Consider the following 27,588-nt stretch of genomic DNA (forward strand, 5'->3'; position numbering starts at 1 on the left):
GCTGCCATTTAATCATCTTTAGCAGTCGTTACAGCCGGGTATTGAGAAGAAAAGACGATTTAATATTGTTTGGATAGGATGGATTTATATCATAAAGTACTTACATAAAGAATGTGAAGCCTTATCTTGTACCGGTGGAGCTCGGTATTCATCAGTTGCTTCTAAAAACTGGTACATTGCTTTAAAACCTGTACCATCTAAGCGGTCGTTAGACCTAAATGTAACTTTGAAGAAATTCCTCTCAGACTCTACGTGGAACTCTTTCATTTGTCCACAATATCTACCGAATCTATTGTCTTCAGTCATGTAGTTTGAAAATTCGACATAATCACTCGCCGATACTGCTTCGCATCTGGAACAGGTATTTAAATATTAGTGTTATTTTTGGTTAGGCTTGGAAAATATTGGGTGCCTCGCCTAGAGTTATTATTCTCTGACCCAGATTCTACATATATTTTTCTAGCTATTATAATTTGATATCTAATGAGTTACTTATTATTCCATCAAACTAGTAGTTCTAACATTCATTACACTTCTAGGTGCAGATACAGGTATAATGTATTAAATCTTAATACTTACGGCAAAACTCCTTCAACGTCAAAATTCGTGAAATGCAGATGCACCTTCTCAGTCTCGCCGCCGTGAAAGAAGTATGTACATTCAGTATCCCTTGGATATGGTCCCGGCGAGTTCGGTGATGCAAATGTGCCATTGCGCGCCTCACTACTATTATACACGAACGCGCATGGAAACTCCTTTAACTGCCTCCCTGTGTTTATTCCGAAATCTGAAAGTAAAGAGAATATTTTCATTATTAACTTGTAACATTTAATTTTTGATATACGCTTAATTAATTATCTGTGCTATGTTTAAATATTTTGGACAATTACCTTATAGGCAATAGGTACGTCACCATAACGTAACGTAATTTTGCTACCACAGCAAAAAAAAAGTAAAATCAAACAGTTTGCTGTGTCTGGGAATCGAACCCAAGACCTTAAAATTATTTTTAATCCAGTCAGTCCCTCACTACCTCAGCCATTATTGAATACCTACTTATATGGAATTCTTATATTTCATTGTTCTTTATGGAATTATATAGAATCGGAGACCAAAGAAAATGCATGCATACTTACTTTCTACAAATGAATATGATATTTTGAATCCTCTGGAGTACCTCGATGATTGCGTTCCACGGAATTCCAACATTAGTTTCGGTCCGTTCGACATAATAGGCTTCGGAAGGTCGATTCCACAGAACGTCTCCACTTTTTCTAGCCGCCCATCTACGTTGACGAATGCTTGTAACGAATCCACGTTTGTGCAACTGTAAAACATAATGCAACAAATTAGCATTTAGCATTTGCAAAGTTAATCACTTTATTCAGTTTGTATTTAAGTATTTAGAAAGAATAGGTACATATGCACTAACGAGAACGCTAGAAATCTTTAATTAAGGGTATTCTTTAAATACGTACAAGTGTAAAAGTCTCTATGTTAATCGTTAAAGTTTTAATGTTATGTTACCCTACAACAGCTTAACTTAATTTAATTAATTTTAATCGATAAATTGAACTAAAAATTGTATGGTGGGAGTATTTCCAAGGACAGGAAATAGTTTTTAATAAGTAAATAAAAATTCACCACGACCGTTATAAAAAAATATGTATCTACCTATCCATTTTAATTGTCACACTCAAACAGTTTACATATGTACTGGTGATATTTTTTAGTTTTTATCGAATAAAACTCGAAATTAATACTTACTCTATAGATCCATCAGCGGATTTGTATAAGTAGAAATCTTGAAAAATTAATCTAACTCGCTCCTTGCCCCTCCCGAAAAATTCGTAGTGGCAATGAGTGTTCGGAGGGTACGGCGACGGGTAGTGAGGTGATGTCAGCGTGCCGTGTTTTGTACCGTCGCTGCTGAACTCTTGATGACATGATGATGCTGGAAAGAGAGACAATGTAAATGTTAGCAAGCTGTTTTCTAATTTTTTATTAGCCTTAAAGAATTGACCTCTTTTTCAGCGAGAATTTGAAAAGAGTAATCAGACAATCGTTAGATTCGATATCTCTATCTATTATTAATGATACTAGTAACGGTAACGGTATAGGGACATTCAATTTATATAATAAATGTTAACAATATATTAATTACGTATTGATAGCAATGGCACCTAAATATGTTAGTAAATAATCGCTTAAACAACTTAAATACAATTTAAATGCAAAAACCCGGCTACCGGCTTCTTATATTCAGCCACCGCTAGAAAAAATTCTGCGCATGCGTAGAGCGGTACGTCGATAGAGGCAGACGGACTGACCTTTTATTGGATTAGTACTACGGAACTGTGATCGCGTAACAGTGACCGGGCGAGAAAACAAATATAAGATAATATTCAAACTATACCAGATATCTAAGTAACTAGTTTTTTTTTATGTAACTGGAATAAAGTTAAATAATACATTTCTTAAAGATTCTCGAAACTATTTTCTTGTGGAACGTAGACTAATGATTCAGAAACTTTAGTATTGCTGCACAACTCTAGTACTGTCAATTACGTTGTCAGTTCTGACAGTTTGACATCTGACATTTCGATCTCAACGTGTTGTTACTTGTTTTGGTTTTCGTACCAATAATGGATTATTTTGAAGTGGTTATTAAACAATAAAGAAAGCAGCTGAATAATTGCGTGTTTAATTTGGTTAGGTTTAATGTCTTACATTTACGCGTAAGTAACCATGGCAGATTCTCCTCCGTTTTTCGTTGATAGAGCCAAAGGTGGACGAGCTTCTTGCAAGGGGTGTAAATCTAACTGTCCTGGAGGAGAGTTACGTATAGCGAAGCTTGTTGCAAGCCCCTACGGTGAAGGCCACATGAAATCATGGTACCATGTAGACTGTTTCATGAATGTCTTGCTCAAGCAGAGACCAGCAACAAAGCGTGTAGACTCTATAGACGACATAGCTGGCTGGGGCTGTATCAGTGCGGAAGACCAAGAATTCATCCTTAAAAAGCTTAACGAAATGGAGAAACTGTATGCAGAGAAAAACAGTGGTAAATACACTGCTAAGATTATCAAAAACATTTCAACTGCTTCTGTAGAAGCTAGTCCTTCAAAAACGGCAAGTAATGAGAGTAAAGACTGCCCCAAAAAACAAGTAGAAACTGATGATGACAAGTTTGTGACATTTTTCACATTATGCAAAAGAATATCTAAAGTTGATGCTTACACTGAGAAAACTGCTGTAGTCAATAACTTCTTCAGAAAAGGCTCTGATGATGACAGCTTTAAAGGCGATCTTACGCTATGGTGTAAGTTACTATTACCACAAGTAAGCAAAAGAGTGTACAATTTAAAAAGTAAACAATTGGTTAAATTATTTTCAAGAATTTTCAACATGGACCACGATGACATGCTAACACATTTAGAACAAGGTGATGTTGCCGATACAATACAGTCATTTTTCAAAAAATCAAAAACTGTTCAGCCAGCATCGGAAAGCACACTAACAATACAAAAAGTTGAAGACTTCCTAGAAGATCTTTCAAAACTGACAAAGGAGGAAGAACAAATATACCATTTCAAGAAGATAGTAAAGAAATGTACTGCCAATGAGTTGAAAATGCTCATTAGGTTAATAAAGGGTGATTTAAGAATAAATGCAGGGCCAAAACACATACTAGAAGGTGTGCATCCAGATGCTTACAGTGTCTTCCAAACATCTCGAGACCTAAACATGGTTTTGGATAGAATTTTATCAGAAACCAGTACAGTCAAACATAAAGATGCTATCCAAAAAGGTTTTGATGCAAGACTAAGCTTAATGACTCCAGTATTACCTATGTTGGCTGAAGCTTGCAAATCAGTGGAAATGGCAATGAAGAAATGTCCTAACGGAATGTTCTCAGAGATCAAATATGACGGTGAAAGGGTACAAGTGCATAAAAAAGGGAATGAGTTTAAATATTTCTCTAGAGCATTAAAACCTGTTATGGCACATAAAGTCAGTCATTTTAAGGATTATTTACCACAAGCATTTCCAAAGGGGACCGATTTGATTCTTGATGCTGAAGTTTTGATGGTAGATGTGAATACAGGAAAGCCTTTGCCATTTGGTACACTAGGTATCCATAAACAGTCTGAATTCAAAGATGCACAAGTATGTCTGTTTGTGTTTGACTGTTTATACTACAATGGCAAAGTGCTAATAGACTTACCAATAAGGAAACGGAGAAAGATATTGCATGAAAATATGGTTGAAGTGACAAATCATGTCATGTTATCTGAACAGAAATTGATTGAAAAGCCTTCCGATCTGGCAAAAATGATTGCTGAGGTGAGTTGATAAACAATTCGTTTATTTTGTTTAGGTTGTATTACTTTCTGGTAAGCCCCCGGCAATTTACTTGTAAATGATTTACTAAATTATTTTTTATTTTTTTTATGTATAAGATTTTAAAACACAGATTTGTTGTTCCCATAGGTGGGAACAACAAATCTGTGTTTTCACTCCTTTAGAGAATGTAAAAATATTATTCCAATATTATCTCAACTTACACATAATTTTTCAAACATTAAATTACAAATTAAAGTCTACAAAAACTGCATATCAACAAATTTACAAGGCAACTGATATACTAAATATTTTCTTATTCACTTTACAGGTATTAGAGCTCGGTTTAGAAGGTTTAGTGCTGAAAGACTTGGAGTCTACTTATGAGCCCGGCAAGAGACATTGGTTAAAGGTGAAGAAAGATTATCTGTTTGACGGTGCAATGGCTGACTCGGCTGATCTAGTGGTACTTGGAGCTTGGTTTGGTATGTTTATTTATATTTTTACACTGTTACTGTTACAGCCTTTTTTTATCGTCCCACTGCTGGGCACAGGCCTCCTCTCACACGGAGAAGGATTGAGCACTAAAATGCACAAAATTTCATTTGAGCAACAATTTAGTTGATATAAGAAATGTGATTGGATATGGCAAACAATTTCCTTGTCTATTCCTTACTTCTGTTTCTAAGCAAATAAATACCACATTTCTTAAAAAATCTATTAAATAATATACCTACTTACTATACATATTTTATTACAAGAATTTTAGTCACAGAATGTATTATTAATCCCAAAATATATAAAATATATAAATCAATACCAAAATTTTATATTTTCAGGCACAGGTAAAAAAGGTGGTATGATGTCAGTATTTCTAATGGGTTGCCATGACGCACGTCGAAAAAAATGGGTGACTGTCACCAAAGTCCATACAGGCCACGACGACAGTACTTTGGAAAGACTGCAGAAAGAATTAGCACCCCTAATGGTAAAAATATCCCAGGACAGCAATAAAGTACCATCTTGGTTGGACTGCAATAAAGGAATGGTGCCAGATTTTGTTGCTTTGGATCCTAAGAAACAACCTGTTTGGGAGATTACTGGTATGTTTACAAAGATTAATAATTACTGTAGCTAGTAAATAGTGATAATGACAAAAAAAAGTGTGATGGCCTAGTGGGCAAAGAACCAACCTCTCAAGTATGAGGGTGCGGGTTTGATTCCAGGTCAGGCAAGTACCAATGCAACTTTGCTCAGTTTGTATGTACTTTCTAAGTATATCTTAGACACCATTGACTGTGTTTCGGATGGCACGTTAAACTATAGGTCCCGGCTGTCATTGAACATCCTTGGCTAGTCGTTACGGGTAGTCAGAAGCCAGTAAGTCTGACACAAGTACCAACCAGTAACCAAAGGGTATTTATTGGGTTGTGGTAGGGCAGTCGCTCCTTGTAAAGCACTGGTACTCAGCTACATCTAGTTGGACCAATCCCAACATAGTTGGGAAAAAGGCTTGGAGGATGAGGATGGAGGATGATGACACTAAAATGAGCTGTTAATTCATATTTGGATACTGCCATGTCTAATTCCTCCCCTCTTTGCATTGGTATGCAGAAAAGCTCTATCAGTCATTCTATGTATATTACAAAAATATGTACAAATTGATTGGATTGTTTTTTGAATCGTGACTTTTGCAATGTACCGCTATAAAAGTGGTTGCCTGTCAATGACTATGTGGCACAGAATACTGAATTAAAATGTAATTTTCGGTTATTTAACAAATGAAATTGTAAATACACATAAAATATTCCACTAATATTTAATTCTGTTGGACGCAATAAAACCACGAATTCAATTATAAAATAATTTCGCCGCATATTATACACTGTTTAATGATATTTATTATTCATTAATTTGTTTCCAGGTACGGAATTAACGAAGGCTAATTTACACACAGCGGATGGAATTTCAGTTAGATTTCCAAGAGTCACCAGAATTAGGACAGACAAAGATTGGGAGACCGCAACGAATTTGGAAGCACTAAAACTCCTTTATAAGACTTCTAAAGAGAAAACAGATGTGTCATTACTAAATAAGCTTGCAGCTACAGCAAATGACGAACCACCACTGAAGAAAATTAAAGCCAGTCCATCCAAAACATCGACTACAACAAAACCTACCAAAGTAAGCCCGAAGAACAAAATAGATAGCTTTATAATAAAAAAGGAAAAAAAGTCAGAAGTAAAACTGAATCTGTCAAATTCATCAGAAAAGGCTAATAGTTCTACAGCAACAGATGTTGATATGAAGGAAGAGAGTAACACAAGTGATGAGGAAATAGATAGTACAAAACCTATCAAAGTTAGCCCGAAGAATAAAATAGATAGCTTTATAATAAAAAAGGAAAAACAGTCAGAAGTAAAACTGAATCAGTCAAATTCATCAGAAAAGGCAAATACTTCTGCAGCAACAGATGTGGATATGAAAGAAGAGGGTAACGTGAGCGATGAAGAAATAGATAGTAAAGAATTGGAATTTAATCCAGATGTTGTTCTTCCAGACGTATTTGAAGATAAACGGCTAGGTTTTTACCCTGATTTCATAAGCTTCACTGAGGACGAGAGAGAGCATTTTGAAAGGCATTGGATAGCTTACGGAGGTACAGTCGTAAAGTCAATACGATCCATGGATGTAGACTATGTCCTTCATAATAGTAATACGATAGAATTTAAGAAAATGTTGAAGTTGAAAAAGAAAGTGCCTGCAGATGTTAGACACGTACACAAAGATTGGTTAATGCAATGTATTAATGATGTTAAATTATGCGATACCAAGTTTTATCCTGTTTTTATTGTGACTTAGCGCTGTTATAAACTGATTACATGTTGTATGAATTATTTAAGTATAGATGATCATGAAATCCACTGTTATTCTGCCGATGAATGTATCATTAAAATGGTATACATTTTTCTTTTGTATTTCATTTGATAAAATGAACACACGGAACCTCAATTTTGATGACAGTTTCATGTAGTTACTAAAAGAAAACTGGTTAGGAACTAAATAATGTCATGCCTAAACGTAACGAAAAAATAATTGCTTCTTTCTTAAAATTCTAAAATATTTCAGTCAATATTGTTTTAGAGCGAGGTTTCATAACAAAATAATCCTACGTAATTAAGGTACAAAGTGATTTAGTTTAAGGTCCGGTCTAGCTAGAAACTCATTTAAGGGATCAAACAGGCAGCTTTTGGAGGTCAGCTGGAAGTACCCAGCGAAGCTACTATCGTAAAACTGATTAATGTGTTCGGGAGATCAAAATCTAATTCAATTATGGATCCTCGTCGCACGTGGGATCCAATACCTGGGGTGGGTATATTCTAACAAAATAAAAGCGAAAACGGTAGTGGGATCATCCTAAATCTATGGAAGCGAATTTCGGTTTGTTTGTCCGCTCTATTAAGCTTCTATGGTTAAACTATTGAACTTACCTAGTTGAAATTATCGAGATAATGAATGAACATCTTTGGCTGTCGTTTCGGGTAGTCAGAAGCCAGAGAGTTTAACAGCCGGTCTTACCATGGAGTATCGGATTAAAATCAGTTAAACTTCTTCATGTAACTTTAATTCAATTCAAATGTTTTAGTGGATAATAATATCCTGGTGGTACCTAATTGCCTACTGTCTCAGAGGAAACTTTATGAATTTGGCCAGCACCCAAGAACCGTGTCTTCCAGTGACGCTAACCTTCCTTATTACTTAAAAACTTGAGAGCGTTGCGTTCAAAAATAGTTTCTTTTTGAGAACTTTATGTTTAACTAAACTATACTAACTGTAATTAATTATACCTATTTTTAGGTACTTAATTTATGAAATAGGTATCTAAGTATGCTCTACCTGTAGATGCATAGGTACTTAGGGACCCTAAAGATACTTCAAGTTAAGTACCAAAATCTTTGTCATTAAAAGATAAAATGCTGGAATATTATTTTAGGAAAAATGAATTTTGCTTTATCATTTTCATTGTGCGATTCTTCAAGGACCTACCTACTGTCAGTCGTTGAGATAAAAGATAGAAGTCCCGAGTCCCGCATATCTTTTTTTGTAGATAGATAAGTACCTATTATGTATTCATTTAATATAGATCTACTTCTATGTACCTAGTATGAATAGATTGCTGCATATTTATATTAATTGCGCATCAGGTACCTAGCTATAAATTATATATGAAATCCTAATAATTCTCATCAATATCTATCTGTCAGTGAACACCGCATGGAAATCAGTTGAGTAATTTTACAGTTTATTCGTAAATAGGTACCTACCTACACATGAGCACAGACGCGGACAAGACTTAGTTTTCCAATATGTTGTGGTGATAATAAAACATCGGTTCAGAATAAAATAAAATCTATACTTATAATAAATCTGTAGAGAGGTAAATTCTGTACATTGAATATATTTAAAAATAACTATTAGGGGGTGATAAGTGATCGATACTGATGCCAAAAATGCAATCAGTAAATTTTTTGTCTGTCTGTCTGTATGTTCGTTATGGAAACAAAAACTACTGGACGGATTTTAACGAAACTTGGTACAATTATTCTTCATACTCCTGGGCAGGTTATAGGATACTTTTCATCACGCTACGATCAATAGGAGCAGAACAGTGAAGGTAAATGTTGGGAAAACGGGATAAGTTACTCCATTTTTTATGCTTCCGTCGCGTGTGCAGCCTTATTGGTTAAAGCTACACAGAAACAATGTATGACGGAAATGTTTTCCTTAAAATTATGTTAAAAATATACCATGACAGTATTTATGTCTATTTTTTATGGTTGGCTCAGAATAACACGTTTAACTCTTTGCACAAAGTCCGAATTTAACGCGGAAGAAGTCGCTGGCAGAAGCTAGTCATTTAATATAATCCTTCAACGCTAACGTACGAATGTGCCGATATAATTCTATTGCCTAGGGGTGTACTTAGTTTTCCGATACGTATCGATTGCAATCGTTTGCCGGTTCATTTCACACAATATTGTTGGTTACGTTACGTTTAGTTTTCGACGATTAAGATTGCTGCGTGAACTGTTTTACTAACTCAATTAATGGCGAATTGTGAGGGTTTTAATTTGGATTGTATCGACAAATTTAATTTTAAATGCTTTTAGGGCTTCTAACTATTTCTGCAATTTGTAACAGAGAAAATTGTGATCTAAAAAGTCAACATAGCTAAGTTTTTTCTCAAACAATGGATTCTTAGAACTGTAGTAGAATTAAATATTTAGAAAAGTTAATGAGAAACGACCATTCGGAAATACGATGAAAAAATCCCGGAGATAAGAGTCGTTGAGAATTTCTGATGAATCCTAAAAGACTGAAATTAGGGACGAATAAAATTTGTTCTCGCGAACAAAGGGCGAGTGGTATGAGATGTAGGTACCTAGGTACAGTCAGTATGAAAACTATCAAAATTTGTAGTTTTGATTGTTTTCATACTGAATCAATGCTAAGCTGTATTCAGCGACTTTTGTAATTTTCTGATGGTCAGGTTATTTTATGCTGTACAGTAACTCATGGGGGATTTTAGTTTCCAGGTAAGTATTTTTTTCATTTTTATTGTGTTCATGAAGTTTTGTAGTTGTCATTACCCTTTATACCTTTGGTTTTGATAGAAAAACAGATTTTTCTCAAAGTTATCATTTATCTGCCTTCTTTTCTTCGCCTCGACAAAAACCAATTCAAGAAATACTAAAAGGTCACATTGGTTAAGTAATTTCAAATGTGAATAACCCTTTCTTTCTGCTATTTGTAGTCTAGTAAAAAGGATAAAAATAAAATATATTTCTGGATGTATTGTTTGAAGTGGCTTTGTTGGTAGTGACCGTAGTTGAAACCAAAAAGTAGATTCATATTCGGCTCGGCGTTTCTATTCTCACAGTAAACTTTTGTGAACGAAATTGGTGTTCGAATTGAGGTAAAGGTTAGGTACGAACTATTTATTCCAAAAACTGTAAATAGGTACTCTCTTATCAAAAAAACTTCACTGTTTTTCGTCTAATGTTGTATCCATCAAGTCAAGAACTTCTTGTGATTCTTAAACCGGAATGAACTAGTTATCTTCTCATTTTAAACATGGACACAGCTCAACTTATTTTTTTACGAATGCATTTTATGGCCATTTTTTTTTAACGACGTCAAAAATCATCAAATGACCCCTCCCGCTGTGGTGTGGGTTAGCAGCGGTGAGGGAGTGTCAGACTCTTACTGACTAAAACCGTCGTGTTCCGTCCTAGGCCTTTTATGTACCAGGGCCGCGGTATCTCTTTCGAACAACCCGCAGCCCCGGCAGATGCATATTATGGCCTCGAGCTGAATGATGCTGGCTGTTTTTTGTTTTTGGTTCCAAAAAGTACCTACTAGGGATAGGTATACCTAGCACGGGAACGGAGCCGTAGGCAAAAGCTAATAGTTTATAACTTAGATATAACGCCAAGTGCCTTTAGCAGAGTGGCTTGGTATAAAGCCCGACACATTAGCAAGTGCATATTGCAACGTTTGCGAAGTTTCTGGAATGTTGATGGCAGTATAATGTTATTAGCACTTATGTGCATGCTGGCACTGTCATTATATTCCTATCGTTTAGGTACCGTTGGGCTGGAATCATCGCTTTGTTAACTTATATGTAAGTATACTAACTTACATACTCAAATTAACGGTACAGGTAGGTAAGTAGGTATAGAGCTTAACAAAAACTATAGTTTTGATCTAGCATTTAAATCGTAGTGCTCCTGCTTTTAGTCCTGTTGTGTTCTTTCTGATTATGACCTTCCTTCACATTCTTCATTATACAAAAATGTGTAAACTTTTCTGCTTATTCAAAAACCCAACGCAGTTTACTGCTCACGCATCACGTACCCTAATCTTTACTCAGTCGATTTACGGCCAAATGATTCACAAACATGTTTGGCAATGTACCTAATTGAGCCATAAAAATTCTCTTCGACAACCCGTTGTAATAGGTACGCTCTAGGCATGAATAAGCAAAAGTTTCGTGCTATTTTTTATTGATATGTTAGGTTTGATATTCGGATCCCTTTCATCTGATTAGAAACCAGTGTGTAACTAGACAATCAATCAATTTACTTTATCATAAAATACTAGATTGTTTAGATTGTAAGTTGATGATCACATTTGATTGTTATAGTTATCGGCACGAATCTTGAGCTCTGACCTTCACCTAAGCAGAAGTAATTTATTGAGTCCCGTTTGTGGTATGAAGTGAGGCGCGGGGGCGGGCTAAAGCGGTGATTGGCCCGCAGTGCATCGCGTCATAGCTGTCACTCGGGATTGGTTCTTTGCTCATAAATCACTTCTGCGCAGATATAGGTCAGAGCTCAAGATTCGTGCCGATAACTATACTTACCTTTCATAATAATAACTTTAGGGAAACATCAAACAATATAAGTAATACCTAATCAATTAAAAGCAATTCATAGAGATCGTATACCTAAAAGTTTTGAAAAAATACAAAAAATATGAATCTCCCAGAAAACTTAACGCTTCTTAAATGTTATGAAAACGTTAAAAATAAGAAATATGACCAGCATAAGAACGTATGAAATAAGGAACGCTTAGAAATTGGTTTTTCGTTCAAAGTTAGAGATTGGCGACCAAAAGTTTTAATATAATAACGGTTTTAACTTGACATCATAATTCTATGTAAGTGCTTGTGGGCGCAATTGGAATTTTATATTTAGACTTGGATTGCAAATACATTTCAAACTGATGAAAATAAATGAATAACCTAAGTCTTTTGCTTAGTTGTAGTAGCCAAACGTATGACTTAATTCTGAAACGGCTTAAGCTCTTTCGGAAATTGTGTCTATCTATTCTGCTGAACTAAATGGACACTATTATAATGATCTTCAGAAGTCGTGCAACCGGGAAATATAATATCTTGTTTTCGACTGTTCATTTTTTGAATGACATTCATTGAATTGCTTAACAAAAGTCATGTTTTGATGATAAAACAGACGTGAAAGTATTAAAATCCTTTAGCGAGTCGTAAAATGACTGTTATTTATACACAGAGTACCTAAAATACTTAACTTAAAATAATACAAAAATGTGAATACATTTTCAGAGCAACCGCTGCCACTAATGATAAGCAATTAAACGTTACGATGGCAATATTTATTACCTACATGCGAAAACTACAGCACATTTTTGATTTAATTCTATAAGTTCTATGTTGAGATAATAATGTAGGATAATGTAGGTGTACTTTTATTGAATTCTCAGAAATAAATCAGATTGTACCATGACTATACCTACACTGTCATAGCAATGGCTCGAAACTTGAAACTGAATCTAGTAATTCTAAAACCAACTGGGTTAGTTGCTAACGATAACGATAATATACAATTTAAAGATAAACAGGCATTTGTTTTTATACTCAAGAGTATCAGCAGCCGCAACATTTCACAATAATAATAAGCACTATTCAAGCAAAACTTTCCAAAGTCGGACTTTGAAAGCCTGCGCCGCATGATAAGCAGTTGAAACAGAATATTGTCCAACTTGTTTATCCGTTCCCAGATTAAAATGAAAATTAAATAGAAAGGACTTTATATTAGTTACATATAGTCCACTTAATATAAAGCGACCTTTATTGTTAGTATTTCGAGAAAAGTTGTTTGTCCCCCGAAATGAATAATAACTAGTTTGATTAATAAAAAGATCCCTTTGTAAATAGGTATGATATTTCATTACGGCTCGCTTTCATTAGATGATAGGTACATTTACATCTGGGAATGTAAATTAAGTTTTTATGAAGACGGCGAAGGTTTGCTCGGTTGAATAATATTAATATTGTTTTATTTTCCCGGGCAAACGTACCTATATACTAGGTATATATTTTTCTCTCTTATGTTATGTCAAGACAACAAAAGAAATTCCATGACATCTAAGGCATTTTTAAAAATCCATAAAACTCCCCAAAAAGGTCCCTATATACTTACATATATTTTATTCTATCACATTAGTAAAGATTGCTTTTCATAATATAAGACGCCATTTTGATAAATAGTTTGTCCTGTACTTGATACTTGATAGGGAGCCGTTGTCAAGGGAGGATTCTATTGTTGAGCTACCGATTATATCAACGGGAACCTACATATAAGTATACTGTACAGCTTTAGCTTTAACTATGTATAACTGATATTCTATTGAAAATAATGAATATTGTAGAGATTTTGATATAAGTTACTGACATTATGTCAATAACAATTTTCTAACTTTGAAATAAACGCAACTCTTGACTATTTGAGTACATATTTTTGCTAACGCTTGATTTTCCATTGAGCTGACAGAGCTTCAGAGTACAACAAAAAACATAATTGCATTGGTTTAAAAAAAATAACTGCTGTTATTCCTTCAACGTTCCTCACTATCGATTCTATAAAGAAAATTCTGAGAAATTGCGGACTAAAATTCAATCGTTTATCGCAAGCTCAGGCAAGCTAGCTACGAGTATATAAAAGGTGTACTACAATTGGCCGCAAGCTACCCGGAGCTTGGAAACGCGGCTCTCACTGAAGTATAGGTAATCACTGGTGCGAAAACTCGTTAATATTTTATGATAGCAATATGGAAACCTCGAATGAGAATGGACTATCGCAATCCTTTGAAACAAGTGCTAGCAGATGGTGTCTGTGTCTATACACTTGAAAAACATCCTCACATCATGAATAAAATTGCTTTTAGTGTTTTCAGCGTATTTTTTTAAGTTCCACTCTTCACGTTTGATACTTGGCAGCGTTTTCAGCACTTTAAAGCGCTTGCGGGTTGTGAAGGACTAACTTAAAAGGGCTTCAAGCGTTGGAAATGTAAAAAGTCTATGAATATTTATATGTTGATGTGGTTTTATGCAAATGAACACTGTTAATTATTAATGTTAGAAGCATACACTGTGTTGTCTATTTGTAATCAGTAGATTAGTTAATACAGATTAATATAGTCTGGTTAATATAGATGAGAGATTGGATAACTTAGGAGTTAATTCTGGCTAGACGAAAATAATTTGTGGAACGTTATTAATTATAGCTGTGTTTACAGATATTGGAGCTAATGTATTAGTTTATCATGAACGTGCTCAGTGTTCAGGAGGAAAATATGATTATAGGTTAATTTTACGCTGTGTAGGTAATTGCTGCGTGTTCCCGTTTTCCCAGATTTGGATTGTTCAAATGATTTTGTTTCTGCATTCTACAAACCCAAATACATCATCTCACAAAAACACAATTTTGCATTCTTAATTGTCTCGCAAAAAAGCACAAAAAATTCGGAACACACAATGGGTTAATTCGAGTACCCCTAAATTGATTTGACCTTTGGTTTGACACCATTTTTTCCAGCACTCATGCAGACACATTGATATACGGCACCCAAAAAAGTTTGCTACTGTACCCTCTTTAAGTAAAATTTTCGCAAAAATGCACCTAGCCAATAGCATCAAAATAATGCAGCCATTGCAGCTAATTAGTCGTGAAAGCTCCACAGCCGACTCTTATTTTCGCATTCATAATAGTATTATGAAAAGTCCTATATAAGATATAGGCTAAAGGAACAGTCCTACCAAAAAATCAAGAAAGTATAAAGCTTCCGAAAGTCCAGCAATGCTTATACACCATCCAATTGGGAACCAATCTACATGGTCGACCTGTTACCTGCAGCGCGTGACGACCGCTGGTAAATTGGTACACCGACTGCATCTATGTTGGGGGCACGTGTTATTTCATACCCTATTAACTTGAGGTAAGGCTAGGAAGAAGGTATATGTGACACTTGACAGAAGGTTCGGAGGAAGAAAATTTTGAAGTAGACCAGTATAAGGTATGTATGATTTATAGCCTTTCTGCCGTCCTGCTGAGAGATAAAAGATTCTAACCAAGTAGATGCCTGAGGAGTAAAGGCTTGTAGTGATTACGTAGATAAATTCAGTTTTCAGGAAATAAATACTGCTTAGATATTATTAATTTGTTTGATTCTTGTGCGCTCTAATCTTTGGATCTACTGGTTCGATTTGAATAAAAATGTCATTGTTAGTTATTGGGGAAAGTGGGAGAATTTTTATCCGGATGATCTGGATGGGAGTAATACCCAAGGTATGCGGTTGAAACCACTGGTGGAAGCTATGGTTCCTTATATTTATAGTCGCTTTGTATTAACTATCCAGCTTGGGTTATTTCGTCGTATCTGATGCCAAGTTTATGATACCAGTTTATGTAAAATCGGATTATATTCGGATTGATAGGATTCCTAAACCAAACTGCAGTAGTAATAGACAGCTATAACTACTGCAGTATAGATGCAATATAATACAGGTACAGGTAAAAATTTAAAGATTTTTTTTAACCCACTCTCCAAAGAGAATGAGGTTTCCGATTCAAACGGGAATATATTTTTCATATTTATAGTTTTTAATCAGGGTACATTTACAACCGTAGAAGTTAACCTTTACAGTCCATTATATAGCTTAAATTGTTTTCAAATAAACGTTTCATAAAATTTTATTAATAGAAAAGGTGACCGTATTTACTGGCCGTTGGAAATAAAATAAACATGGCGGGACTTTAGCTCGTTATCTCTTCATACAGGAAGGCTAGAAATGTTGTTATGACACTTCAGCTGTGCTATAGTTGGCAGACTTGTTTGTATGACGTAGTTAATACCTCGTCTATTTTCTATTTACTTAGTTACGCTCAGTTTAATGTTTATGCTCATTCACTTTATTTACTTAGTACTGCAAAATCGAAACCTACCTATATACAAATTGTGAAATTTTCGATGTAAATAAGTGAATTAAGCCATCAGTTGTTGACTTTAGACATACAATACACACGCTAAGAAGCGTTAGATCAACTAACAGTTTGGATACAAACGAGAACAATAAAATCAAAGGTGGATTGAAATAAATAATGAAACAAAAAGGTCCACATAGCAGACAAAGTGTAAACAAATTCAACATTTCAATTTCTAAAACGTACCATATTACCCCACTTCCTAAACTAACACAGGATCTTTCAAATAAGCCATAATATAATCATTGAACTAGAAAACGTATACCCGCCCCAATCCACGCGCGGCCTTCAGTAACCTAATCAGCCTCAGACTAGAAGTAATGAAATCAACTTTATCAAACTAGAAGAGGCACTACAATGAAGAAAAAACCGCCCAAGTGCGAGTTGGACTCGCGCACAAAGGGTTCCGTACTATTATTTGTAAAACGGACAAAAAAATCACTTTTGTTGTATTATTCATTTTTTCATTCATTTTATTTGTTGTTATATCGGCAACAAAAATACATCATCTGTGAAAATTACAACTCTCTAACTATCACGGTTCATGAGTTACATACAGTCGTACGGACGGTCGGTCGGACAGAGGAGCGAAAACAATAGGGTCCCGTTTCACCCTTTGGGTACGGAACCCTAAAAACTTAGTACTTGGCAGCTCACACAGTGTACCTATTTACGTAGCCAAGTGCCAAGTAAAACGTTGACGTATATATTTCATGCTTAAAGTGACAAGAGAGCTTTTTATCGCAGTTTCAGGACATTATTCACGGTTGAATTTATTTATGATGAAAGAAGAGGAATCACAAGCCATACAAAATTGCCCCACGTCCTATAACAATGTGACATATCTCAAAAAATAGATAAAAATGTTAAAAAAAATATGGCATACTCTCTAATTTATTTTTTTTACACCTTCATACGAAAAAAATGCTTTAAAAATTGTTCAGGCGCTGTTATGAAAACATCGTTCATAGGACTATTTATGGACTATTTTATTAAATTATTTTTTTGTTTGATAGGGTATACCTCACAGGTCGTCCCATAATCATCAGGTCAGGATCTGATGATGGAAACCCTGAGAAATTCAGGGCAACTATTGAAAGTTGTAGGCATGCGCAGGATAAAAACTTGACTATAAGGTGTGTCTTATAACACTATGCAACAGTAAAGATTTGGAGCTGACCTGATGATGGAGACGAAAGAAGGTCGAGGGAACTCGACAACTGAATATGTAAACTACCTCGTGTTTGGGCTCATATTACTTGCATTGAATAGACCTTTGCAACAGTGAAGGTTTGGAGCTGACCCGACGATGGAGATCCGAGAAGGTCGAGGGAACTCGACACCAAAATATGTACACTACCTCAGAAGTCGGTGTCTAATGGATGTACCTAAGTTTATTTCCCCACCGACTTCTAGGCCGATGCTCCTAAGAATAGTTTGTTTTGCTTTTCAGTGTTTTTGGGAGTTTTTTTTATTGTAAAAAGTTTTTGTTTTTATTTTTGGCTTTTCAGTGACAAGCACAGTTGTCACTATCCGCATGGGTGGGAAGTTCTTATCAATACGAATAATATGAGCCCCAACACGAGGTAGTTTACATATTCGGTTGTCGAGTTCCCTCGGCCTTCTTTCGTCTCCATCATCAGGTCAGCTCCAAATCTTTACTGTTGCATAGTGTTATAAGACACACCTTATAGTCAAGTTTTTATCCTGCGCATGCCTACAACTTTCAATAGTTGCCCTGAATTTCTCAGGGTTTCCATCATCAGATCCTGACCTGATGATTATGGAACGACCTGTGAGGTATACCCTATCAAACAAAAAAATAATTTAATAAAATAGTCCATAAATAGTCCTATGAACGATGTTTTCATAACAGCGCCTGAACAATTTTTAAAGAATTTTTTTCGTATGAAAGTGTAAAAAAAATAAATTAGAGAGTATGCCATATTTTTTTAAACATTTTTATCTTTTTTTTGAGATACGTCACATTGTTATAGGACGTGGGGCAATTTTGATCCATCTTCTTTAGTTTTGCTCCTTTTTTTGTTGTCTCTTCCATCGTTTATGTTTCGGTGTAATGTCTGTTTTGTGTAAATTGTTTTAAGGTAGATATTAATGTGGAAGTCTTACAGGTATGGTATCTCGTTGTGAAACCTTACTATGTTGTGTATAAATAATAATATAGCCTGACGTTCAACCGTGTAATAAATTGACTTAAATATTATACGAGCAAAAGCCAAGGCTGTTCCATTTTACATTGAAAACTATACAAGCCCCAGAGACTAAGTTTCAAACATTACTCCAACACATTTGCTATACCCCTTCAACGCAGGCACGGAGAACTCTTTTATTTTTATATTTCATAGTTGCCTATTCTACCCCAGCGAACTTATAACTATAAAAATCAATTGTATTCACAGAAAGAGGCCGACTTTCCTTAAAAAAACACTAAGGTAAACTTAGTTTTTTAGATAGAAGAAAACGCGAACTTTCTGTTTTTCTTTCGGTCGGTTCAAAGTTTGCCAATTTCACTCGTAACAATGTAATCCAAAATTAAACTGTGAGGGAGTAACAAGAGTCAATCAAACGAATGGGGTGTAAAATGTAACGATCCGATTTTGCCTTTCCATAAAGGATAGGACGTATGAGGGTATCCTGATCAAAATCACGTTTTGCTTTGCTTAAAATTGCTACATATTGAAATGATTTTTTACATAATAATCTTTATAATCGTAATAATCGTAAAAAATCGTAGGGATTATTAAAATAGTTTTTTTTTATTCCCACACGGCATCGAGGTCCATAGCGGTTTGTGGTGAGGCGAAGTTAACAGATTCCATAAAATCCAAAATGAGCCTTTCATACGACTACAGTTTTCATTAAATTCAATTATATTATTTAATGGTCTGCTTTTGTAAAATGTAACGTTGTTAGTGTCATGAGATTATTCATTATCAATTTTGGAGTATATCAATATATGTATACATTTATAGTTTCAATCATACTGACTGATGATTTCGGATTTCTAGGAATTCATCATGTTTGCAGAAACCATTAACGCAATCACAAAATTCATCTCAAAATACAGTGTATTAAATTTTCATTTAGCTCCCATTATTAGGTACATCACTAAAGTTCAGAAAATTTAGAAACATTTTCGTAGTAAACATAAATATATTTGTTACCCTTTTAATACATCGTTAGCGATTTAAACTGGAGGTCAGAATGCAGTTCCACTGTTAATAAATAACTTTGTTAATGTCCACTTTGTATGTACATCAAACAGATTTATTTCACAACTTAAATATTAGTTATCTAGATTCTAAACAGAACTGCAGTATGAACTAAATACATCATGTATCTGGATAAAAAGTAGCCTTTGGCCGCTTCGACAAATGGGCTCACCTTTTACACTAAAATATTGTTTCCAATCGAACCAGTATGCAGTAATAATAAATGCGTTCAAGCAAACAAACCAGATTTTCAAGCTTCATAATATAAGTAAGCACCTACTTATACTTAGATGTCCGTTGTATGTATTTTAAACGACTTTCTGAAATTCTCAAAGAGAAAGATTAGATAGGTAATCGAGATCAATCGTGCCTCTGATATTGTCGCGTGAGCTTTAAACGAGGAAGCCACATCGACTTAGCTTAGCAGACTTAAACGTCTTAATCGACGCAGTAACACAATTAAGGTTAATCTGCCACGGATTTCCAGTTTAGATACAGTTTAAGTGTTGGTTTAAACTGCGATGCAACACGGTTATGGCGTGGTAACTGCTAAAGTTGTTGAACCATTGTTTGTAATATGTGAAGTTGCATTTTCTTTTTGTCACAGTACTTACAGTTATCGGCACGAATCTTGAGCTCTGACATTCACCTGCGCAGAAGTAATTTATTGGGTCCCTTTTGTGGTATGAAGTGAGGCGCGGGGGCGAGCTAAAGCGGTGATTGGCCCGCAGTGTATCGTGTCATAGCCGTCAGAGCTCAAGATTCGTGCCGATAACTATAACAAAATATAGCTTGTGGCACATTATAGCAGCACCGCAGCAGCACGGCTGCAGCACGGCGTCGCCTCGAATTAAGACTACGGCTAGCTGCCAGCGCGCCAACCACGCGCTGTCCGCTCGCCGTCGGCGCGACGTCCGCGAGGTGTAAGCTTGCTGTCACCGCAAACTCAATATTATTTTAAGACGATTATGATTGATGTTATGATTGAACACGACGTAATGACGTTGTTTCGCTGCCGGCTGGGAGTCGGCGCGCAATTAGCACGCCGTCGGCGCGCTGTACGCATGAGGTCCGCTCGCTTGCAGCACACGGGCGGCGAGTCGAGTTGTGTGGAAGCGGCAAGCACGCTGACTGCTCGCCGTTGGCTTTTTCATATTGACATTACGAAATATATTATAATATACACGATTTAATGCTCTAAATTGAATGACAACTTAAATGCTGGTGTGGACCCGTGCTGTTGCGGTGCCGCTATAATGTGCCATAACCTTAATCGTCCTTGACGTTTTTGACGTTTAAAAGGCGTTTCAAAAATGACAAAATGTCCTATTATAACTATTGTTAATTAATAGCAAACGTTCAACAACCTAATTTTTAACGAGAACATTTCGGGAAAATAGGTTTGTAGAAATGTTCACAGTGAATTTCGAATTCAATATACATTTTCCTCATAACCTACCTACCTGTTATATGTTCTGTATTGTAGTGCTGACGTTGACATGTAGGCAACATTGGCCATTGTGTGAAGGGGCTATCACTTTATTGCCAGATGGCAATGGGCAAGCATCTTGTCAAGTGTTATCAGCGAGCATTGTTTGGCTCACTTTGGTGTCACTTGTATGAGGAAAATGGGACAAACAAACCTTATACAAACCTTTAGTTGTACCGTGAAATGTTTTCATAAACGAACCTACTTAAGTACTATATACGAAGAATTCCGACGGAATGTTTGCTAACGTTTCGGTAAACTTTTAATTGATGATACAAAAATACGTGACCTTTTTCGTCGTCATATTCAAACAGACAAATAAGGAACATTTTAATTAATATCTGTAAATACAATTTTGATTTCGATGTCAAACGAAAAGGTCGATGGTACCGTGGATATTTCCTCATTCTGGAAAAAGTTTTCCATATCTAATTTAATAGGGCTTTTCCTATAAAAATGTTTTGAACTAGATTCCGCCCGCGGTTTCATCCTCGTCCCGGAGAAACTACTCGCATCAACTCAATCAGAACTAAATTGATATGTGTTAAGTTGGATCGCAATCTATATGCGTTCATCAGCTCATTTCTTTCAGCAGTTACGGAGAAACAAACATCTACCTGTATAATATTAGTAGGATTATGTTAATACATAATGGTAAATGTACTTGCAGCCCAATAATTATTAAGTTATCTTGTTGTAAGCTACGTTAAGCCCATTTAAAAAACCGAGTATTCCACCAAATTTCCGTGTCGCAGAACCAAGCATATAACCACGAAAAGACTTTTCAGCCGTTCGCGTATTCCGCTTTAAATTTTCAACAGCTAGGCTACCAAAACCCTCAAGTTCATACACTTGTATACTCTTTGAGCAAACACAAATTAATTATTTACACCCACATGCTTCAGGCTTCAAATGAACTCAGCCGGAATGTTAGCATACTTTGAATATTATCTGTACCGAGTACAAAATAATTTACATTTGCCATAAAATTTAATGAGTCAGTCTTTGGGGAATTATATTCTGCTGTGATTACGGAAAGGTGCTTTTCCTTTTTCCGTTTCTGCTTTTGAAGGATATTATTTGCGTTTGGTTTTTGTTTGTTTGTTGTTGCTGTATTCGCTTGGTCAGTGTTTGATTTCTGCATTGTTTATAATGGGATAGCTGTGATGTCTGAACTAAAGCGAAAACTACAACTAACTAATATTATAAAGCAGAAAAGTTTGTTTCTCTGTCTGTTTGAAAAAATCTTTCAGTGAAAGATAGCCTATTATCGACGAAGGCTACAGGCATTTTTTTCAGGGTGCGCAAACCAGCCAGTCTTGTTTATGTAGATTTTTTTATGAAGTTATTTTAATCAAGCACGTCTGAACAGAAACACCGAGAAAGGCACCCTTTCACAATTTCAGAACATAATCAACGTATTATTACAAGCCGCTCATTAGCAATGCATCAACAAGGCCCTTGATTTCAGTTGTTCCCGTCATAATGTAATGTTTGTCACGAAGGGAACTAGGCCCCAAGCATTCCCATAGGCCACACGTTCAGAATTCATTATTAACCAAGGGTTCTATGTGTGCTCAACTTGGTGACAACTTTAAATATTAATTACGCATTCACATTTGAATGAAAAATACATTGTAGATGGCAGATGTTTTATTAAATAAGTTCTTGTTTCTATTTGTTTGTAAACTCAGTGAAAAGCGCATTTAACTTAGCAATGAAGGTAAAACGAATGTTTTGAAACGGATCTCCTAGGAATCGAGGGTTAATTAAATGTTTCTCTAATCAACGTTGTTTAACTGTTTTTACTTTTTAGTTGGTGCATTTTAGCTTTCCGATTGGCGGTACCTAAATATTTACAGTTTCAAGCATGGGCTGTTTCTATTTTTACGTAATTAAGCTACAATTTATTTATTGTATGTACCTAATATAGACCTTAAAAACAGTCCCACTCTTTTTTTTAGCTTATCTTTTACAGTACTGAATATATCAGTGCCCATATGTCTATGAACACACACCTTTACATTTCACAAAGACGCAAACAGTAAATTCAGTAGGTACAATCTTATCGCTTTGCCTTTCGTCGACATTGTTTCCTAACTTTTGTTGACCATTTCTACCTAGTCCCCTCTTCAACGATTTGCTATTGAAATGAAAATTCTATTAGCCGTAGGCAGGCTTTGAAAATTCGACGGTGTTGCTTGCCAAAGGCTCCTGGCTCAGCAGTATCAAATATTTATAAGAGATTCCCGTTTGCGTCTGCATTCGAGATATACATAGTGAACAAACATTATTTTGAATTGCCGAACGTATTCTAACATATTGCAATGCAATTTTCTTATGGAATCCGTGGAGTTGGAATTTTAAAAGGCTGCTCATATTCTGTTTTCGTTGAACAATATTCCGAGCACATTGTAGTATAGTAGACATAGTAGATATCATCGAGTGACTCCCGCTGTAGGCAAATCCAATATAATAATGAAATCTACAACACTGATCACTTAAAATCTCTATAGCACCTTCGAAAACAACACTGATTGATGGATAGTAGTTACTTAAACTTAAGTTACACCTCGCCTTAGTCTATCATTTAAGTTTTGATTAATGGCTGAATATATCCTGGGACTTATTACTTCATTAGTTGGAGATAATACCTCATTAATAACTTTGTTTACAATTTTTCTTATAGCATTTTGTTTTATATAAAAGTATGTAGTTTTAAAATATTTTTTTTATGTTTTTATCTACCACGAACTTTTGTAACGATTTATTGGGGAACACGATTCAAAAAATAAAAATATTTTTTCGCTTTGCGATCCTTTCCGGTGAGTTGTTGCTGAGCGTTTACAGTTTAAAGGTATTTTTGTAAAAAAGGAATTTTGTTTTCGTTCTTTTTATGGTGTTATCTGTGGTATTTGCTTTATTGGCAAATAGTTTAATTAAACTTCGGGAATTAGGTCTTCTATGAAAAAATATGCAGGCATAGGTAGATATAATTTTATTTTGAGGTTTTTATTTGAAAGTCAGACAAGACCCCAGCGGGGCCCAGCAGGGCCAAGGTCCGCTGGGGCTGCGGAATTGTTCGAAAGAGTTACCGCGGCCCTGGAACATAAAAGGCCTACGAAGGAACACGACGGTTTTTTATCGTAAAAAAAAAGACAAAACCGATATTGGCTAGAGATATTTTTACAATTTATCCAAGCAAGGATATAGAATAAGAACCTTAGTACTTCAAAAACAAAGCATCAAAACTACGGTAACAATATCAAAGACTGCACAGTGCACAGGGCTCCATTCAAATCTAAACACAACCAATGGGTAAAAACATTACCAACTCTAACGACTTTGATGTTAAATTGCTTACCAGGCAACATGTCCAATAAATTATGAACTTTAATCCAAGCCATGGCTAACGTGGATTAGAGAGGTTCCACTATGCACATGTAAATGGAAATAGAAACATTATGTAAATATACCTTGATGAATGTGGCTACGGAATCCGGGGTTGCGATTGGACGAATTATCATCAGGGACAGATATTGGTTCATTGTAATTGCTGTGAAGGTAATTTGTGGTTTTGGTGTAAGTGGGAATGATATAGGGTGTTTTGAAATTTAGCTGAACCTTCAAATGCTTTATGAATTTCAAGAGAGACAAAGTACATATTATATAAAAGACGCTAACGCATGTATATGTTATATGCTATTGTTGAGGCATACCTACGAGGGTTGACATTACCAATTTCTTTTTTATGTATGTCAAAACAGTCTCACTTGAAAACTGTTGCCGTATGCTTGAATATATTGCTGCAAAAGAAAAGCAAAGCAACAAATAAGACGTTAAACCCGACAGAAAAATTACTCAAAGCAGACATTTCCATGCAACTAGGAGATAAAAACTTTTCCCTTCTTGACTAGAAAACTAAAAATTGTCTCCAGATGACTGTCGAGTTACCAGGTTTAACAAACGACGGAACTTCTTATATAAGCGTAACTACTTCCCTGTGGGGTTCACATTATTCCTTAGGAAAGCCAGCTAAATAGGCTACTGTATCAAAAGGATATTAAAGTGGATTTGTAAGGAAAAATATGTATGGAGTTGCCTTCTGTAATAGGCTTTCGTGTTTGGTTAAAGGACTCGTAAATTCACGGGGCTATACTTCTGTACGGGTATTGCAGTATCACTTGTTTGAACTTAATTAAAATTTAAATAATGATCCGTAGCAGTGAAATCTCAATGCTAAGGCTATTGTTAAGACTTATATAATTGACGAAAAGCCATTGTAAATGAATCGAAATAAACCATTAGTCTTGAATTCCTCTACTCGTATCGGGTATTAAAACCTTCTCTGAATTCTGGATTATTTATTCGTAAGGATTACATACTACGACCCTTCCAAGAACATAGGCAAGCGATACAATGTGTTTACAAAATGTTACTCTTTTGAATTCCCAGAAGCAGAATGAGAACATTATAAAACATGGAATAGAAAATAAAATGTAAACAATTCTGAGCTCATATCGTTATGCCTCGCGAGACAGTTCCTGGTAACATTTTGTTGTACTCCATATTAATTTTAGACTGCAGTAAACTTGCTATGAAATTATAACACAATGTTACACATACTTACTTGGTCTCACCAACCACGGTAGAATTTTCACCGATATAGATAACAATTATTCTAGAAATATGCATATTGCAGACTAAACAGTGAGCCGACAGATTTCTATGAAAGTTTTCACTCGGTCTGGTACCGACTAAATACCTGATCTTCGTAATGTGCGTACTACCATTCATCTTCATACTGATTTATGAGCCCAAACCAACTTTCGGCTGACTAAAAGTTTATTAAGTTTATAGTGTGCTCTAATACATTTGGGAGTATTCCATTTCAAATACAAATCTATATTCAGCAGTAATAATGCATCTATCATTGATAGTTTAACTTTGACGGGAGGAAGCGAGCTTTGCCTAACAGTCTTGAAATGGGAATAGTATTATAACAATAGACTGTTTAAACACTAATAGTTTGGATTATAGCCTGGTGTTATTATGAATAGACATTCAACTTTGCAAACGGTATTGTCGCAGTTTAGCAAACACTTAGCTGAGAATTTTGTCGCTATTTTATTATGAAACTGTACCACAATCGAGGCTGTAGGATAATGTAATTTTCTTATACACGAAACTATGTTTTCTTTTGGATGTAATTTTAAAGCTTTTCATTATATAGGTTCTATCATAAAATCAGGCATCAATTTTATTTAATCTTTACCTATGTTATAAATGCATGCCGAAAATCGATCTCAGTGGCGTGCACTTGGAGAGGCCTATGTCCAGCAGTGGACTGCTATAGGCTGATGATGATGATGATGTTATAAATGCATAAGTAACGGCAAATATACCGAAACGATTTAAATAAAATGTACATACACAGATAGTTCTGAACCTTTGAAAGAACGTAGACGGGCTTTTAATCCAACTACGGGATAGTTAAAACGGGAAACCAGGAAACGGGTAGTATTATCATATTGTTAAAAATTCTGGTTTCAGAGAACCCCAATATTATCTGTGAAATCATATTTCCCACGACCGACGTTTGCCAAGCGAAACTTTAAGAACTTTAAAAGGAATTTGTTAGATATTTCGCAAAATTTAACTTGGCACCTGGAACGTGGCGTTCGATACTTTTATCCGGGAAAATCAACCTTGCCAGAGAAGCCGCTAGTACTTGCCACTAGCAATTACTGTGAAATATGAAAAGGACAGTTTGAGAGGTGCAGTCAACTGTAGATTATGGGTTCCGAACCACGACCGTCTTTTTTATAAAAGGAATTTTGTACTAGGATCTTCCGAAGATGGTATTGGAGATTACATTACGATTAACAGTCATGACCTTTGATACCTGTGGGTTGAGTAAAAAGTCTTTGTCATCCATTGGAACTGTTTCCTTATTGGCTATCGGAGTGTAGCGAACACCTTCCTCATTTGAATCTCTCAACCCCTCCAGCCTTGTTATTCTTCCATCAGCGACAAACAACCTCATTTATACTTTATTTTTCTTTCATTCTGCCGCAGATTACAAAGCATGCATGCGACATGGCCTGTTGTTTCATGACGGGGTTTAGTTATTCATGACATTGTCCCCTGCCACTAGTTAATTATGACGTAGCCCGGTTCGGTGGGCACAACTTTCAAATTGGATTACCCGCACCATCGCTCTCTCTGGCTAGTTGACAACTAATAGAGCGAGAGTTAGCCGCTTTTTTTGAGGTGCAGCTTTTTGTAGCGCTTCAGCGGCTGAGTGCTAATAAAGCACGGTCGATATTTTTATAGCAGAATGTTGCAAAAGAATATTTGCATGAAATTATGGCTGCAGTTGCGAGTTAAATAAATTTTGCCAGGTTATCATGGCAATATTTTCATCAAAATTAATTCAGCGTGTTATTTTTGCAGGTAGCTACATATAGTGTAGGAAATTTAATATAAACGAAAGATTGATTGCAATGTAATTCAATACTACGAAGTTGCTCGCGAAAATTATGCCATGTAAATAATGTTACAATAATACTCAATTTAATGTTACAATAAAACTCATTTTGTTCTTTCTCTTTTTTGAATTAGTTAACTAAACGTCGAATTAACAAAATTAATAATT

The 27,588-nt window shown here is 35.4% G+C and overlaps 2 protein-coding genes across 2 annotated transcripts in view; one reads left to right on the plus strand and one right to left on the minus strand.

The window, feature by feature from the left end:
* LOC124634535 (suppressor of lurcher protein 1-like) overlaps positions 1-27,588 on the minus strand; it is a 375,250-nt gene that overhangs the window by 669 nt on the left and 346,993 nt on the right. The window contains exons 11-14 of the mRNA XM_047170146.1: positions 1,768-1,954; positions 1,137-1,327; positions 580-787; positions 105-352 (exon numbers count right to left, since the gene is read on the minus strand). Of these exons, the coding sequence (XP_047026102.1) occupies positions 105-352; positions 580-787; positions 1,137-1,327; positions 1,768-1,954 (834 nt within the window). The remainder of the gene's footprint in view (positions 1-104; positions 353-579; positions 788-1,136; positions 1,328-1,767; positions 1,955-27,588) is intronic.
* On the plus strand, positions 2,593-7,312 carry LOC124634534 (DNA ligase 3). The gene is made up of 4 exons (XM_047170145.1): positions 2,593-4,347; positions 4,676-4,829; positions 5,184-5,447; positions 6,269-7,312. Exons 1-4 carry the CDS (start codon positions 2,749-2,751, stop codon positions 7,204-7,206), a joined length of 2,955 nt encoding a protein of 984 aa, XP_047026101.1. The 5' UTR covers positions 2,593-2,748; the 3' UTR covers positions 7,207-7,312.

Source organism: Helicoverpa zea, chromosome 11 (genome assembly GCF_022581195.2).
Source record: "Helicoverpa zea isolate HzStark_Cry1AcR chromosome 11, ilHelZeax1.1, whole genome shotgun sequence".
Taxonomy (NCBI): Eukaryota; Metazoa; Arthropoda; class Insecta; order Lepidoptera; family Noctuidae; genus Helicoverpa; species Helicoverpa zea.